Raw genomic sequence first — 18318 nt, 5'->3', positions numbered from 1 at the left:
TTTAATAGAGTCCTAACAAGATTCTAATTAAACTAAATTGGTATTGTAATAGGATTCTAAGTCCTTTTCCATAATCCTATAAATTTGTGACCCTAGGCACATATACAATCCTAAATTGGTATTGTAATAGGATTCTAAGTCCTTTTCCATAATCCTATAAATATGTGCCTAGGGTCACTAATTTATATACGAAGTTTCAAGTATTTAAAACTAGGATTTTTAAGCAGAAAAATCAGCCATATTACTTGCCCTATTAGCCGAAAATAATAGTACCTTAAGGGCGATTCTAGTTGGTCAATCTTAAGGCGGATCCGGACGTGCTGTGGACTATCTACGGAGGGACGACACTTGGAGTCCTAAAGACTTGTTCTTGTTCGGTTCGGGCGCAGCTCGGGAGGGCACGCTACAAAGTGTATGCATCTAAATTATGCTATATGATTATGTGCAATTAATATGTATCCTGGCATCTAGGTTTTTCCGCATGATTTATGTTTTTCATATGTATCATAACCTAACAGCGATTGGGAGGGCACTTCAGAATGTTTTTCCAGGTGTCCGTCATAGGCTTTGCTTGTGGCACATGATGCAGAATGCGACGAGGAATTTAGGCATGTATTCAAGTTGGGAAAAAATAGAAGCATATATTGCAGTAGTCGTTCACGACTTAATCGACCCAGATGAGTTTGATGAGGCTTGGAATCTAATTATTAGTGAATACTGGTTGCAAGAGAACACTTGGATAAATGAAGCATTCTCTTTAAGGGAGCATTGGGCACCAGCTTATTGTCGTAGAACATTTTAGGCTGGTATGTCTTCGACACAACATAGTGAAGGAACTAATCGATTTTTCAAGGGCATTGTTCACCGTCGAACAAGACTGCAAAATTTCATTAATAAGTACGAGTTCGCCATGAATATTAAAGCTGAAAAAGAGGCGAAATTAGACTATAAATCAGTCCACAAATGTCTTCCTGTTAACAAGAAAGTACTTGCCGAGTATGTATTTCATAAGGCTTACACGACTAAGAAGTTTTCGCGGGTGAAGGAAGAGGTTAACGGCATGATACACACTAATGTCCACAGGAACGGCAGCCTAGGAACAGTTAATAATTACTCAGGTGTAGAAAAGTTGGTATCCCCCATATGGAAGAAAAGGTGGAAGAAGTATGTGGTGATGGTAGACAAAACGAAAGGAGAACTAAGTTGCGAGTGCAAACTTTTTGACTTTGCTGGGATTTTGTGCAGGCACATGATGTGCGTTATTGAGGTGGGGGGCATATATTTCATCCTTGAGAAATACGTGCTGAGACGATGGAGGAAAGGCGTGGTGAGGGACTACGAGGGCATAAATGTGAAGGAAATAATGCCCTTGGTCCAAGTATGCATTCTATGTTAAGTCTAATAAATGCGGTTCAGTATTAATTAACAAGTTAATAATTCAGTGAGATCAAGTGAGCTGAATGCCTAGCTAGAGGCCGCTTCAGTTCAAGTGGAATTAATGATATTAATCCACAGCTTACTCTTGACTGAACCCGTAGGGTCACACAAATAGTACGTAAACGGATCAAGTATTTAATGGCATTAAATACTCCATCTATGAATATTCGGAACCGACGGATCTTGGTTTCAGTGGGAGCTAAGATCGTCACAGGCAAGAAATGAATACTCCGGAAACGATGATATTGCCGGAAACGGAAATATGGATCGTATCGGAAATATAAATATTATCCAAGTCGTAGATGTTGCCGGAAACGGAAACATGGTACGTATCGGAAAATATTATCGGAAATGGAAATATTGCCAGAATCGGAAATATTGCCGGAAACGGAAATATTGTCAGAATCGGAAATATTACCGGAATCGGAAAATAATTCCGGAAACGGAAATATTAAATATTTGTTCGAAACGGAAATTAATTCCGGAATCGGAAATATTAAATATTGTTCGTATCGGAAATAAATTCCGGAATCGGAAAATTTAATCGGAAGCGCATCGTACGAATAAGCATCGGACGAGGCCTGCCGGACGAGGCCCAGCACGAAGCCAGGCCATCGCCCAGCAAGCCAAGCGCGCCGCACAAACAGCCACGCCAGGCCCAGCGCAAGGCCAGGCCCAGCAGGCTGCGCAGCGCGCACAGCGCGCACAGCACGCGCAGCGCGCAGCGCGCGCGGGCGCTGCGTGGGCTGCTGCTCGCGCGCACGCATGGGGGCCCATCGTGGCTGCCGTGCGTGTGTGTGCAAGTGTTTGTGTTCGTGCACGTTTCCTAAAACATGCAGAGTTCGGTTAATGATTAAATTCCTAATTCTATTTGATAAATTAATTAAATTAGAGTTCTTGTAGGATTCTAGGTTTAATTAATTTGTATCTGAATAGGATTTCGATTCCCTTTCCATACCCCTATAAATATGAGGCTAGGGCTCACAATTTATAACAAGTTTAAAAGTATTCAAAAAGTGAGTTTTTGAGAGAAAATTAAAACACACATCTTGCTCATAAAAGTGCCGAAATTTTCTAGTACCTTAAGGGCGATTCTAGTTGGTCAATCTTAAGGCGGATCCGGACGTGCTGTGGACTATCTACGGAGGGACGACACTTGGAGTCCTAAAGACTTGTTCTTGTTCGGTTCGGGCGCAGCTAGGGAGGGCACGCAACAAAGAGTATGCATCTAAATTATGCTATATGATTATGTGTAAATAATATGTTGTCCTGGGTTAATGGTTGTTTCCGCATGATCTATGTAATGTCATATGTATCATAACCTAACAAAATGCATCATACTATGACCCGAGGGTATCAACACGTGTTCAAACCAAGGCAGAGATATCATTAAGGCACTAATACTTGTCATCCTTGCCTCCTTGGCAATGCTCAATTAGGAGACATTAAACATTTACAAGGAAGCAACTGATAATATTCGAGTGCTATTGGAGGAGACAATAGACATCACGCCTACTGTTGGCACGTCTGGAGGTTGGTGGGATGATTCCACACGCAGGGTGTATGGCCGTAGGAGGATTAGGCCAAAGGAATACAACCAGCGGACTTAATGAGGAATGCAGAACCTGTTGATACTGATTGCATCAAAGACCCCCATGGAAAAACGTAATTGCAAGAAAGGGAGCACCGCCAAGAAAACCAAATATAAGACCATAGAAGAAATGGTAGCTAATGAGGTAATTTACCATCTCAATTTTACTCCCTCCGTCCCAGATTAGTTGTTACACTTACCATTGCACAATGTTTTAGGTGATAAGTGGTTGTTTGGTTATCAATTGTTATTTTATTGAAAAAGTAGATGTGATATGAGTTAGTGGGGTATGTTTTTAATTGAATGAGAGAGGGTGTGGGGACAAAAAAATAATTAGTGGGAAGAGAGAGACAATATAATAATTGTGGGGTCATTCCTAATTTAGAAGTGTAACAACTAATCTGGGACGGACGAAAAAGGAAAGTGTAACAACTAATCTGGGACGGAGGGAGTACTTCTTTATATTTTTCCTTACGATTATTGTTTGTGAAAGGAAAAATACTACAATAAAACGTGGACACTCGTGTAGGAAATAATCACAAACACCTTCCAATCAATGTCGTGTTACATACCAGCAACAACCCTGACATGACTGCACCTCCTCGTGGCTCCAATTCTTATCATTTAAGAAGTCAAGGGTTAAATCAAAGCAACATCGTAGGAACAGATGCACCTCAAGCATTCAATCCTTATCCTTTAAGAAATCAAAGCCCCAACGTTGGAAGTCAAGGGTTGAGTACAGGCAACTATGGTGGAAGTCAAGGGTTCAATCAAACCAAATACGTTGGAAGTCAAGGAATCAATCAAATCAACTACGATGGACGTCAAGGATTCAATCAAACCAACTACGGTGGAAGTCAAGGGTTCACTCAAAGCAACTACACTCCCTCTTCTTCCTCTCAAAGAAACATGGCCCAACACAGGTCACTGGGAGGTGATCTTTATTCAAGTTTGTCTGGCAGCACTCAAGGACACTAGTTTTATTTTGCCATGCTTGTAAGCTGTAACAAGATTTAAGCTCATTAAACAGACTCGAAAGAAGCTAGTTTACGTCGGTTAAATTATTTTCTTAAATTGAATAAGGTCGAGATACGTTGTTTCTCACATCTCAATGCTCCTCATTCAATGCTTAGAAGACCAAATTAAAATATATTGCGTCTGACATGCAACTTATATTTGATTACCCTAGCTTGAGTGGAATGGGGTCCCATAATTAATAGCTCATATATTACATTTATTAACTAATTGTATTAGATTATTGCCTTATTTTCCACCTTTACAATATTGTACATCATAAGCATTATGGAACTAGCTTCTTAATTAATGGAAACAAAGACCTAAAACAAGAAAACAGTGATAGGTTTAGCGCAACTTGGCATAAGATATAACGTAACAAAAACAATCTTATATGAGTCGTCTTGACTCTTGAGCAGCAAGGTTTGGCGAGGTGGATGATCCCACAAAGAGAATGATGAAACCTTCAATTCAATTCCTTCATGCATTGGCCTTCAATAGCCTAATATTACTTCGTATTTGATTGTGAAGTATACCGAATGTTCTTTGTGTAACAAAATTTTACACTATATAGTTACTATTTTAGCTTATGTGACACGATATTTATTAAAGACAAGTAACCAAAATATGAAGAATGCTTTATGTAAAATCACAAGTGCACAACCACCTATTAATGATTACGGAGTAATGCTAGATTAGGAGAAACTCCTTGAATTGTAGTGTATTCCATTGATCAATGATATAAGGATTACAATATGAGTCCTAATTCGATCATTAATAGGATTAGAAGTCTAATATACACCAAATATCCTAAGGCAAAATCCTAAGAAATTTCTTTTTCTCTATCAAGTAGTTCAAAACCAAAATAAAATATCATGGAAAACAGTAGGAGACACACTTACAAATAGTTCATACACTTAATTTATTAAACACAAAATCACAACATATATAAATTCCCGCGAATACGCCAAGATCTACTTATAGCTTGCCTTTCCACCGAAGGATTCCACACAACATCAAGCAACACCACTCTCGAGATGAGGCCCCCACGAGGTGGATTCCACACAACATCAAGCCTTTGTTGAAGCAAGGAGAACCCGAGCTTCACTTCTTGGATCATTGATTGCCTCTCCTTTAAATCTTGTTTCCAAGATCTTCTTTTCAGGATTCTCCAACATTCCGCAACCCCTTTGAGAATGACTCAACAAGGGGTCATGGAAGCGTGACATTGAAGGCTATTTAGACAGAGAAACTACGGTCGTGTTTTTGTTATGAGTAATTTTTATTTTCTGATATGGGGGGTGATATTTGTATACGAAATCTTCCATGGTTAAGAAGATATTCATTGTGTTGTGATGAATTGGAAGAAAAAAAAACCGGGTTGTTGAGTAGAAGAAGAAATATGGGAGTATTGAATACAAACCAAGATATAAGAGATGGATATTGTTGTAACGCTTTAAGCCAACCCCTTGTGTTTATATAGTCAAGGAAGATAGGCTGTTTCTCACATCTCAATGCTCCTCATTCAATACTTAGGAGTAGTTAGTAGACCAAGGAAGACCAAATTAAATATAGTGCGTCTGAAATGCAACTTGTATCTAATACCAATGTTTTAATTTTCAAAACAATGGATAGTTAAGAGTTAAGACCCATCTTATATTGAATGAGCCTAGTTTGAACACATACTCCGTATTAAGGTTCATTACCTTGACTCGGACAAAGCTCTTTTACGTCCTCTTATCTAACTAATGAGACGAGTATGACCACCAATTGAATTTCGTTAAATAGTACTCTGATGAGCGAAGCTCGTTAAAAGAATACTCGCACGTACAAATTGAAGCTTGTTTATGTTCGTTTAAGAGACGAGATAGAACACAAAATGAGGCTCGTTAAACAAATCAGTTTGAACATGATTTGAATACAAATATGCCCGTTCATGTTACAAGATCGTGAACAAGCTCGTTTATGTTCATTTATTTAATTAATTAGACGGGCTTGAACACATATCGAAACTTGATAATAAAATTATGTAGAAGCGTGAAATATTGGACATATTGGTAATTGTAAGGTCTAAGCCTAGCTTGAACTGAGATTATTTGCCATTGCTAACAACGTACGTTACAACTTATTGGTACGTTGTTTCTTACATCTCAATGCTTGAATAAGGTAGAGAAGTTGTAAAAGAACTTGACATCAAGTCACATATGATTTTTATTTGGCTATTGTGACACATGCAACTCGTATCTAATACAAATATTTGTATTATACAAAATTCAATGGATAATTAGGACCCATCTTATACTGAATGAGCCTAGCTTGAACACATCATGTTCCTTATTACCTTGATCGACTTGGACGAAACTCTTTCACTGCCTCTTATCATACTAATGAGACGATTATGAACACTAATTGAATTTCGTTGAATAAAACTCGGATGTGCTTAGCTTGAACAAATACTAAAGCTCGTTAAAAGAAGACTCGCACGTACAAAGACCTTACCTGTAAAGCATGGACATTTACCAAATTACTAGACCCGACAAAATACATTAAATATACGGATATTTCATGAAATACCCCCGAGTTTTAGCATAATTCACCAAACGCCCATCAAGTTTCAGAAATACATAAAATACCCCTCACAAATGACTTCATACCCCCAAATACCCTTAATGACGTCATCAACCCCATAATCAACCTATTAACGTCTAATTAACCCACTAATCGCTAATTAACCCCATAATTAACCCACCTACTAACCCACCCATTTCTTTTTCTTTTTTCTTTTTTCTCTCCCCCTTCTTTCTTCCATTAACCCACCTCAACTGACATCCATGAGCCACCGGAATCTCTCCTCCTCCATTGTCTTCTCGTTGCCGTAATCCCCGCTGAACCAGATCCCCGTCGTCGTCGTTGAGCCAACCTACCGCAGCACCACCAATAGTGGAGGAACAACGTTGACTTGCTTTACGAGAACATCCATCGCTGTTCAACAATGGAGGCAAAGCAACCTCCACCACGACACCACCATTAAAGCTAGATTTCTCACTCCTCCATCTTTTTAATTTTGACTGCAAGTGGTGTTCTCAGCGCTTTCTCGGAGAGTGGTGTTCTCGGCGGGGGTAAGTCTTGGCAAGCGCCGACGGTTGAGCGTGGTCGGATTATCAAATTGATTTCAGATTGAAAAATCAGGAATGCTTGAATTGATGTTATTTCTTCAATTCAAGCATTCCTGATTTTTACTTCAAAAAATCAAGCATTCCCGAGTTTTATTCAAGCATCGATTCAAACAGAAATTCGAAGAAGCGGCATCAAAGAATGCTCCAACACCCAACGATTTGCTTCGAAAAATCAGAGGCAAATTCGATTTTTACTCAGCCCCTTGCTTTCCATTTTCCCTAAATTGATGAACTAGCAATTCAATTCAATTTAATATGTAATTGGTAATTAATTAAAATTTCAATTTGGGGTTTTCTGTAGGTGGCTGTGGCGGTGTGTGGGGTGGTGAGGAAGAGAAGGGGTGTGGCGGTGGCGGTGTGTGGTGGTGATGAGGAAGAGAAGGGGTGAGGAGGAAAGGAAGAGAGAAGAAGAGGAAGGAAAAATGGGTGGATTAATGGGTGGGTTGATTAGGGGTTAATGGGTGGGTCGATTAGGGGGTTAATTAGGAGTTAGTCGGTTCATTAGGTGTTAATCGGATTAATTAAGGTTGATGACGTCATTAAGGGATATTTGGGGTATTAAGTCATTTGTGAGGGGTATTTTACGTATTTCTGAAACTTGATGGGCGTTTGGTGAATTACGCTAAAACTCGGGGGTATTTCATGAAATATCCGTTAAATATATAACCGGCCCAAACAGTCCATTTACCACCTCTACAAATTACCAATGATACCATCAACAATAATATCTAAAGTGAGAAATTACTTGTAAATGATTGAAAGGAATGTACTTTGAAGACCAACCATTCAAACCTAAAAAACGATTTTGAAAACCAGATAAACCCCTTCCAACTCTATAGGTAAAATTCTGGTTACACCACTATAACTGTATGTTCTAATCTCTCATCGCCTTTTCAACCAAGGCAACGGTGTAATCCCATCTGTCTGCTGTTCCCTCCAAAACACAATTCATATCGGAGTTTCCGGCTAATAACCTTATGGTAACAACACTCCATTTGTTTTAAACTTCTCAACAAGAAATCTGTAATAAACCATCATCTGTTATTATGTTTGTATAAGAGTTCCTGAGCTGAAAAAGATTATGTATTAATTACAAATGCTTATGGTTATATAACCTGTTATGAAAAGAGAAACAGTTCCAAAAAAAAAAAAAACCATTCAACACTCGGTATAAGAAATCCTATCAGTTTAGCTTTATAGTCCTGGTATATACAGGTAAAAGCAAAAAAGATTGTACTCATAGAGGCTTCAAAAGGGGGTAGTCTTCAAGTAGTTCTCTCTCTGACAATGTATCATTTTCATTCTGAGGAGTCCAAAGCACCTCCACTGCCTGCAAATATATAAAGACATGCTGAGGATAAATCAAATTGGCCTTATTTTGTTTTCCCTGTGGTCTTACTCTTGCTTTTACTTTCTGTTTTGGCGAGTTCTTTACTTGTCAACAGAAATAAAAGAAATGAAGGAAATCCAAGTACAACTTCTTACCATAGTTTTACTTGAAGGAATTGACCCAAGTTTTTGCATCGCTTCTTTCAAATCCATGCTCCCGTTAATGGTAGGCAGTTTATGTAGTCCTTCAGCAGCCACCAAAATGGTAATCTGAACAAATATAAACATCGCCATCACAAGGACGAAAATAGAGTACAACAGTAATTCAAATTGTAGCTTCAGTAGTCCCCAGCAAGTGCCTTTCCTATTTGGGCTGGGGAAGGGTGACTAAGGTTCTGCTCTCCTCGCCTTAATTTCACTTATTTCAGTTCAGATACGTTCATGCTAATAAAATCTATGTTCAGATAATATAAGTTCAGGGTTGAAAAGATAAGTACAGGGGCATGTTTAGATAAATAAGTTACGATAAATTCAGGGCTCTATTTTCCCCCACCTTATTTTCACTTATTTCCGATTTAACAAGTTCAGGTCTAGGGGACTAAGCAAGTTCAGATAAGTTGAGAATTTGAGATAATATAAGTTCGGGGCTATAAATAATTTCCATCAGATAAGTGAAACTCAAGTGAAAAGAACACCGCCTAAGTGGAAACAATTTCATTTGGCAAATGGAAACAATGCAGAAACTAACAGCCATGCTGAACAAGAATGTCAAACAGCTGAAATGCTCCAAGCTGGCAAAAATTAGCATCAGAAGCAAAGGAATGTGCCTTATAGAAAAGAGTCCAAGCACAATACTTAAAGGAATGCAATTGCATTGGCTTAAAAACAACAAAATATTCATGCACATCTTAGTACATCAAGAAAAAGAATTCCTAAATAAAACCTCTTATTTAACTTATACGTAGTAGACTAGTAGCACTGGGAGAAGACCTGCTGACACTAACAGCTAATAGCTAAACTCGCCTACAGCATAGACATCTGGCTTTTTACTAATGAATCAGAATAAGACCTTTTAGGATATGTTCCATCACGCCAAATTGCTAACAACCTAATTAATCTCTTTCCGGCCGTTAGACTACCCAATCAAATTTGTTGTAACATTCACAATGAGCAATTATATGAAATCTTTTTATATACGAAAAGATCGTATAATTGGCCTTCAGAAACCCAAATTTATGCCTCATTCATCAACAATTCCATGTTCTTGATATAGTCTGTGGATGATCAGACCTCCTCACACCAATAAAGCACCCCCTCCACCCCCCCCCCCCCCCCCCAACACACACACACACACCACAGACAATATAAAGAACCTCCTTTGACCATTAAATACCCCTCAACCCACCCCAACCACCCAAAATATTGTCTAAAAGAGAGGCCCATAATCTACGTGCTTGTTTGGAATATGGCTTCTAGTAAGCATTTCGGTTGAATTAGGCAAATTAATGTGGTCAAACAATCGAAAAAATATGTTTGGTAAATGGTTTTTTCAGCTTTCGTATAACTTGAATGATCTTTTTGCCTAAAAAGTATTCATTTTTACATTAACAACCACCACCTCACAACTTATTTTATCAAACATCTTAACAAACTTCAACAACTAATACAAACAGCCGAAGACCATGTTGGATAGTTCACTTGGCTTGTTTGGATGGCCTACTCGATGCTCGAATCAGTTGTTGCTGCTAGCTGTTAATAACTAATAATGACCGACTTTTTCATTTTAAGCTAGGAAAGGTAGCCAAAAATCTACTCCGAAAGCTTTTCAATTTTGGCTAGTTGAAAAGCCATTTACCAAACATATTTTTCAACTGTTTGCTTACATCAATAACCAAACAAAAAGCTGGGCACAAGCCAATTTCCAAACAAAGCCAAAGCCTATGTGAGGTCAAGGGTGGGTGATATCCTAGAACTTCCGTAGACAGTACTGCAACTACTCGTCTGCAAGACCCTAATGCCACGCAGAGAAAATGTTAACCCCTTTCGTATAACACCCCCGGACACAGGGAAAAGCAATTAATAGAGATGCGAACAAGGCAGAATAGTGAAATTAGGCAAAGGGGAAGTGTTGCTCAAAATTAGATGAGCAAGCAATTATTAAATGATTTATAAGAGGTTTAACTCATGATTACCACTATGTACTCGTTGCTATATCCAGTGGCTCTTGAGCTTTTATTGCTCTGTCTCTTTATGTTATTCACATTAACAAGAGTTTCTTCATCAAATTTCCCTCGTTCCTCGATTGAAAGTTGATTGAACCTCTTTTCTCCCTCCTCTATACTCTTTTTGATGTCGACCTGATGATTGTCAAAACGAACATATCAATTGGACTGCAAGATAACAGTTAATAAAGAGCTTTAAAACTTGGAACAACACAACTAACAGACAAAAAAGCTCAAAGTAACATCAACTGATGAGGTCACGAAACATGGTGCTAAAGCAAAACCAAGTACTACAAATTACTATCTCAACATTAAATAGAAAAACATATCGATAATTACTAATTAGCAGTGGGTAGGTGGCTAAATCTAATATCTTTGTTTTTAATTTTATCCTTCCTTGGCAAAAAAGATAAATTACCACACACAGGGCTCTAACATTAAAGGGAAAGACATAATGTTATCCAATGCGTGTCAAAATGGATGACATATTTTATCCAACAACTCTAGGTGTTAGCATCCATTGACTACCCACTTATTCAGGGTTGATGGTAGGGGGTATGGACTGGCAGCAAGCACGATCACTGTTCAAAGGTCTGGAAGGCATTAGGTTAAAATAAGAACATATCTTGATTCCAAGAGCCATTACCGAAGTGCTAATTCATACTATGGAACACATTTAAAGAGCTTTGATTCTGATTTTCTTCCTGCTCTGGAGAGTTTTCTAATTGCATATAAGTTGGCATGTTAACAGTCCTAATGAATCTCTATTTGATTAAATCATCATAACTTTTGGTGAACATTGAAAATAATACAATGTTGGAACTTGGACACAAGTATCTGACTCATGTATGGATCCGAGAGTCGGACACGGAAAATTCTAAAATCAAGGACCCGGTGACAAGTTTCAGAAGTACTGTGTATCCAAATTTTGGTTATGGACTTGGGGACACGGGAAGTTGTACCCCCTTAATTGTCAAAACAAAATAATAAGTGGATCACAGTTATGGCACTACATCCGGAAAATCAGTCAGAAACAAAAAATCACTTTGCTGAAGCTGGAAAAGCTGTAGTGTTGGCAGTGGTAAAATATGCTCTCCTCACCTCTCTAAGTAAAAATTAAAGTAAAGCAATAAATATTGACACTAAAAAGCCATAAAGTACGAGTTGCCTCCCAGTAAGCGTTGGTTATCTAGGTCACGCACAACCTTGTTACCTCATCATCATGCTAAAGGGGAAGGGGGTTGATGGTGTAATACCTTAAGTCCTTAACAACCCCAACTGTGGCATGTTCAAGAAAGTAACTATTCCTCATATCTAAAATACTATCTCAGAAAAACCGGTACACATGGATGTTTTTCAACTGTATACTTATCAGGTCTACTAGCTTAGCACTCTCATGTTACTTTTCGTTAGGGGAGAATTGGGAGGTGGGACTCTCATGTTCCGTTTTGAATCAAGTATCAACCAACATGGGGCTCCCTCGTTATAATAAATTCAAAAATTGAATAATATACATAAAAATCTATCTCCAAAAAAATGCACATAGGAAAAAACATATATGTCACAGCTTCAAGAATGAGAACAATCATATAAGATTCTTCCTGAAAATGATGTCAAATCATCGCAGCAATTAAGATTTACACAACTATATCTTAAAAGGTTCCACTCAATACAGCTACAATAATGATAGAAGCTTTAATTTCTCTAACAGAAATTGTTGCTAGTGAAATGGTAAGAGATATTTTCAACTCACAGATGAATAGGCTGATATGCAATAATCAGGGTGCCGAAGCAAAGCCAGCATCGATTCTGGAAGATTAAAATGGAACAAATTTTGCATCAGTAATACAAAATCAATAAAGAAGAATAAGAAGGATTAAGAACTTTAAACAAAAGTGAACCCCTTCCTTCTTTAGCGCACACTCAATCACTCACTCACCCACACAAGAGATCATAATGATCAAATACTTCATATAAGTAATAACTTCTATAAGGCTTAAAAGTAGTGATTATATAATACCACCAGGCCTGAAAGAAAGCAGCAACTATTCACAACCTAGATTAGTAACTCTTAACTACAAAAAGTTAATTATTGTTTGGAAATATCCCATGATTATTTTATGATAGTCTCCAACCATTACACTAAACCACCAATTCTTAGTTTAAACCTATCATGACCTGCTTCTCCTAAAGCCAGCAATTGCTAGTTGCAATAACAAGTACCTTCTTTACCAACAGTCAGAATCTGACTTATAGAAGTCACCCTTAACAACATTCCTATGCTAATCAAGCCAAAACCAACAAAAAATTACACTGATATTATCCTCCAAAATGCCAATACAATGTATCAATATCGCCATGAAAGTGACAGGAGAATATAAAACCAATCCAGAAAGTCTGGAAACATCATGGCCTCAAGCAATATCCATAAATTAGAGATTACCCACTGCTAACTTCATTCCCTGGACTCATTTCGGGAGACAAAATACTAGATATAGCATTTTAATACAACAGTAATAAGAAGTCACATGGCACATAGCTATTCATGCCCTCCAATAAAATGAAAGAACAGAAATTGACATAGTACTTTGAGGAGACACAAATTAATGTAAAAAGACACTAGAAAGAAAGACCCACCAGTTAAAACATAATTTAGACCCTCTGGGGTTGATGTATCAGCAGTTTCAGCAATCTGATTGAGATCACTTTGAAGTGACCGTGCCATGCCCAAAAGTCCGACCTATAATGCACCAGAACTTTCGATTAAAAAGCAACAACCATAACTAGGACTAGAAAATGAAAATTACACATGCAAGAAGGGCTCTATTACAATACTACATAAGGCTTAGACACATGGTTCAATACTTCAACAACTAGTCAAGCCAGTCTACAAACAATTAAAAACACATGCAAGAAGGGCCCTGTTCGTCTGTTACAATACTTAGAAACATGGTTAAACACCTTAACAAATGGTCAGACCATTTTTAACAGGAGCATTGAATGGACATGGAAGCATAACCAACACGTATTTTTTTAAAACTAGCTCATACAACTAGTGTACTACACGTCCATGCTACCATGTTATGTTCCAAAAATATGTCCCATAGCATGCATCAGGGAGCGTGGGAGGGGGGTGTTGTCCTGTTGGGATTGGTTACACTTGGTCAAACATACACAAACCCATGTTAAGCCTATAGATGAGAGATGACTCAGATGAGTATCCTTTTATCATAACAGATGCTCATAGCCTTAAGATTTCGCCCCTAGCCAACCTAAACGTCTCAGAGGTTGTTTCAAGAAAAAGTTAACAACCACATACAACCATTTTTTTGAAAGAAAAATGAAAAAGCAATAAAACATTTAAGGTAGTCATACACCAATTGTGATCTGCCACGCATAACAAGATGTTTGTTTTCAACAATTATATGGGAAATTACGTTATTTCAAACCGATTTCTGAAGAAAAACTTATAGTCAGATGTGGCCTTGAAGTGGCACGAATAGAGTAATAAGTTAACATCCTACTATATTGTTGCCTAACTTTATGATTACCAAATGAAAAAAGGGAAATGAGCAACCATACATCCAACTATTGGCACATTACCTGAAGTTTGATCACACTAGTTCTCTCAGTAGCCGTCAACAACCCACCATCATCCCGATCAGAAAGGAAACCAGAAACCAAAATAAACGCAGCAAAACCCATCATAATCAAAAACAAACTCGAGCCAGCTCCAATTCCAAAAGCCGGTCCAACATAAATCCCAGCACCCCCAAACGGGGAAGGAGCGAAATACGGCACCGAACGTGAAAGCCCCGGGCTCGAGGGCTGAACAGAGTAGCTCCGAGAACCAGACGACATCGACGATCTCGGAGCAAATGACCGCCCTCCCATTCTCCCCCCAGACGCCGCAAAAGCAGAATTCGGGTCATACATCAACAAAACACCCACCAACAAAGCCGCAACCGCCGGCTTCTTAAGGACATTTAAGGCCTCGGAAATCTTATCTAAAATAAACCCAATTGAACTCAGGGTCTTCTCTTTGATACCCAGTTCGGAATCGGAAGAATTCGGGGTTTTGGCGTTGCATTTTGGGGATAATTTGAAGGGTTTTTGGGAAGATTTAGGGTTTATAAAAGGGGAGGAAAATGTGGTTAAGGAGGTTAATCGAATTGGATAAGGGCGCAAAAGAGGGGTGGATTGAGGAGAGAGAAAACTAGGATGTTTAGTGGTGGTTAATGCTGACGGGTCGAGAAGCAGGGAATTCGCCATTGATAAAAAAAGCTTGGAATTTTCAAGGTGAAGTTTTATTTTTATTTTAATTTTTAATTTTTAATTTTTAATTTTTAATTTTTAATTTTTAATTTTTGGATAGGGGGAGATATTTTGAGTTGAATTGAGGGAGAAGAACCAGAGAAACTGACTTGAGGTTGAAAGAGTGGGAATGAAGTTGTGGTGGCCATGCAAGCAGCAAAAAAAAAAAACTCATCCTTTTTGTATTTTGGATTTTAGATTAAAAATTAATAAAAACTGATAATTCATCCGTTTCGCAAATATCGTAACATGGTTGATTTTTGCTTCTCTAACCATTACTTTGACTCTTAATATCTCAAATTGTGTGCAAGTAAAAATTATAAAAAATTAATTTTAGAAAATATATATCGATGCGAATCTAACATGATCACACATGACTAAAATTTTCTTACGTACAAATCACAATAAATGGTCAAAGTCGTAGTGTGAATAGTGTAAAAAACAAATGGTGCGATATTTCCGGAATGGAGTAAGTATAATATTTACACGTGACTTTCCTTAGGGCATGTGCTTAGTGTTATGAGACTTTTGATTGCTCAATTTGTTGAGAAGAGGTAGAGAGAAGCTTGAGAGAAAAGAAGCAAAAGTTAACTTGTTAACCTTCTCAAAACCCTAGATCAACATGGAGGAGGAGACGTCGTCTCCTAATCCTATTGATCATATTTCTAATCAAGACCAACATACGAAAGTTTTAATGGATGATCTTATGGAAGATGCAAGGATTGAAGGAGATGCGCGGATTAACGAACAACAACTCAAGAATCAATCAATCAACAAAGGTAAGTCTCCACAACTCACAAGACCCATAGTTTCTTTTAGAGAAGCCGTCCAACAATCAACCCAATGGTTTGATGAAGCAAAAAATATAGTGATGCACTCAAAGGAATGGAATCAGGGCAACGAGGATATAGCTCCAGAAGGTAAGTTGGTTGTTTAATTTGATAAAGAAACCATATCTAGGCTAAGACATCCATGGAAATATACTTTAATGGGTAAGTGTTTAGGTTTAAATGTTAGACTATCTTTTATGGAAGCTAGGGTTAGAGCCATGTGGAGAATTAGAGGTTCATTGGAAGTAATTGATGTAGGAAAAGGAGTTTATTTTTACAGATTTTCCACTGAGGAGGATTACGAAAAAGCTTTATTTGGTGGACCTTGGTTCATATTAGACCATTATCTAATGTTAACTACTTGGAAACCAAATTTCAGACCTTCGATTAATGATTTTGATAAAATCACGGTATGGGCAAGATTTGCGGAATTACCAATTGAATATTATGATAAGGAAGCACTCTTTTGCATTGCTAAGTTAGTAGGTAACCCTATCCGGGTGGATTATGCAACTGATAAATTAACCCGAGCTAGGTATGCCAGAGTGTGCATTGAAGTTAATTTAGACAAACCATTAATTACTAAGATTTGGGTGGGAGGAAACAGGCAAATGATCGTCTATGAAAATATAGACACCTTATGTTTTGAATGCGGCAGGATAGGTCATATTAAGCAAAATTGCTTAAATAATAAGCATTTGAGTGGTATGGAACAAAACGCTGGTATCAACATTCAGAATTTAGAAAAAACCCTTAACACTCAACAAATTCCAAGTACGGAAATAAAATCAACATCAAAAATAAAAATAAAGAAGGTAATTTGGAAGATAAGGAAGAATATAGTTATGGTCCTTGGACCTTGGTAACCAATAGAAGAACTACAAAGCAAAGGGCAGATAATTCTAATGGAAAATTTATTGGAGTTACCTCGAATAACTCAAGAATAAATGATTATGGGAAGAAAACCAATTCTACGGCAAATAAATCTAAACCAAATACTATTCTAACTCATAAAAATGATATAAACCTTTCTTCTTTTCCAATTGCCCAATCAAAACCCCCCCTGCATTCGACCAATAACAACTTCGCTGCCTTGAATACTGAAGAAAATTTATTGTCCACTTTAACAAGAAATAAAAATGAAGAGAACAGTAGTTCCCAACACGTGGTTCGCGGCTCGAAACAGTTGGATGCACCACAATTGGTCAGCTCCCCTTTAGACCCTTCAGCTTCCCTTTCTAAAAACTCTTTAAGTATCCAAAAGGATTCAGAACATAACTCTCACTCCACTTCTTCTTCTGTTTTTTCTCTCTCCTCTTTCAAAAACCATTCTTCATCTTCTCTTCTTCTCCCTTCCAATGGAGTCGGATCATTCACAGAATCCACCGATCATGGGGAACAAAATACCAGTAATAACCACTTATCAAAGGAGTCCCCAAGAAATCAGGAAAAGGAAGGAATTTTGCAGAATTCCAATGACTATCCAGGCGACATTACCAGAGGATCCATGGGAATTGAGACCTCCCAGAACACTGAATTTGTTTCCCACTTCACCGACGTTGACATGCATGACAAAGAGAATTCCACCAGCAACAATGGGGGAACTTCGAAGCAGCTTGAGAACTCTCAACTCTCTCAATTACAGAGGACCACCTTACACAGCTCCAAATATAGCCCGGAATCGGAGTTGGGAGAAGAGCCCAAATTCGCCGATAGAGGTAGGACCAAGGCAGAGTTCGAGCAACAGAAACTGGGTATTCGGACCTCCAACTCAAGCACCTGTGACGAGTCGACAACCCCTCCCTCCAATTCCAAGAGGAGTTCCAATCATTCCCTTGCGGTTCGAAACTCAAGGTCAAGATATGGGTCACACAGAACGCCTTACAGCTATGTACATCACCAGGGAGGAGGTGGTGGGGGTGCAAATTCAGGCGAAATACTGGAATCTGGTGCTCAGCCAGCGACAGATCTTCACTTATCTCCGCCGATCAAGGTGGAAGACATTCCAATGACATGCAAACCCCAGTTTTGGAAGGATTGGGAGAACTATTGGGTCCATTGTCCACTAGACCCAATTAATCCTTTTCGAAAGAACCTCTTACTTCAGCGTCCTGATTTGAAGATGAAAATCTGTATGTGGAATGTTCGAGGAGCTTGGATCGTGCTCTGGTTAATTCGGTATGGCTAGAATCTTTCCCTTTTACTAAAGTTCATCACCTTCCTCGTACATATTCTGATCATTCCCCTATTTTAATTATGCTTACGAATTCTTTAACTAATGGTAATTACCCGTTTAGGTGCAAAGAGGTTTGGTTAACACATCCTGATTTCTCTAATTATTTTGTTAATAATTGGATGCTGAAGGAAATAATGCCCTTGGTCCAAGTATGCATTCAATGTTAAGT

General features: G+C 38.2%; 1 protein-coding gene across 1 annotated transcript; it reads right to left on the bottom strand.

The window, feature by feature from the left end:
- Positions 1–8240: 8240 nt before the first annotated feature.
- On the bottom strand, positions 8241–15227 carry LOC110788364 (uncharacterized). Its single transcript, XM_021992996.2, has 6 exons — positions 14373–15227; positions 13407–13509; positions 12523–12578; positions 10740–10904; positions 8704–8817; positions 8241–8548 (listed from the first exon to the last, which is right to left on the bottom strand). Exons 1-6 carry the CDS (start codon positions 15039–15041, stop codon positions 8456–8458), a joined length of 1200 nt encoding a protein of 399 aa, XP_021848688.1. The 5' UTR covers positions 15042–15227; the 3' UTR covers positions 8241–8455.
- Between the last annotated feature and the right edge of the window lie 3091 nt (positions 15228–18318).

Source organism: Spinacia oleracea, chromosome 4 (assembly GCF_020520425.1).
Source record: "Spinacia oleracea cultivar Varoflay chromosome 4, BTI_SOV_V1, whole genome shotgun sequence".
NCBI classification, from domain to species: Eukaryota; Viridiplantae; Streptophyta; class Magnoliopsida; order Caryophyllales; family Amaranthaceae; genus Spinacia; species Spinacia oleracea.
This window is presented reverse-complemented; position numbering and strand designations above follow the sequence as displayed.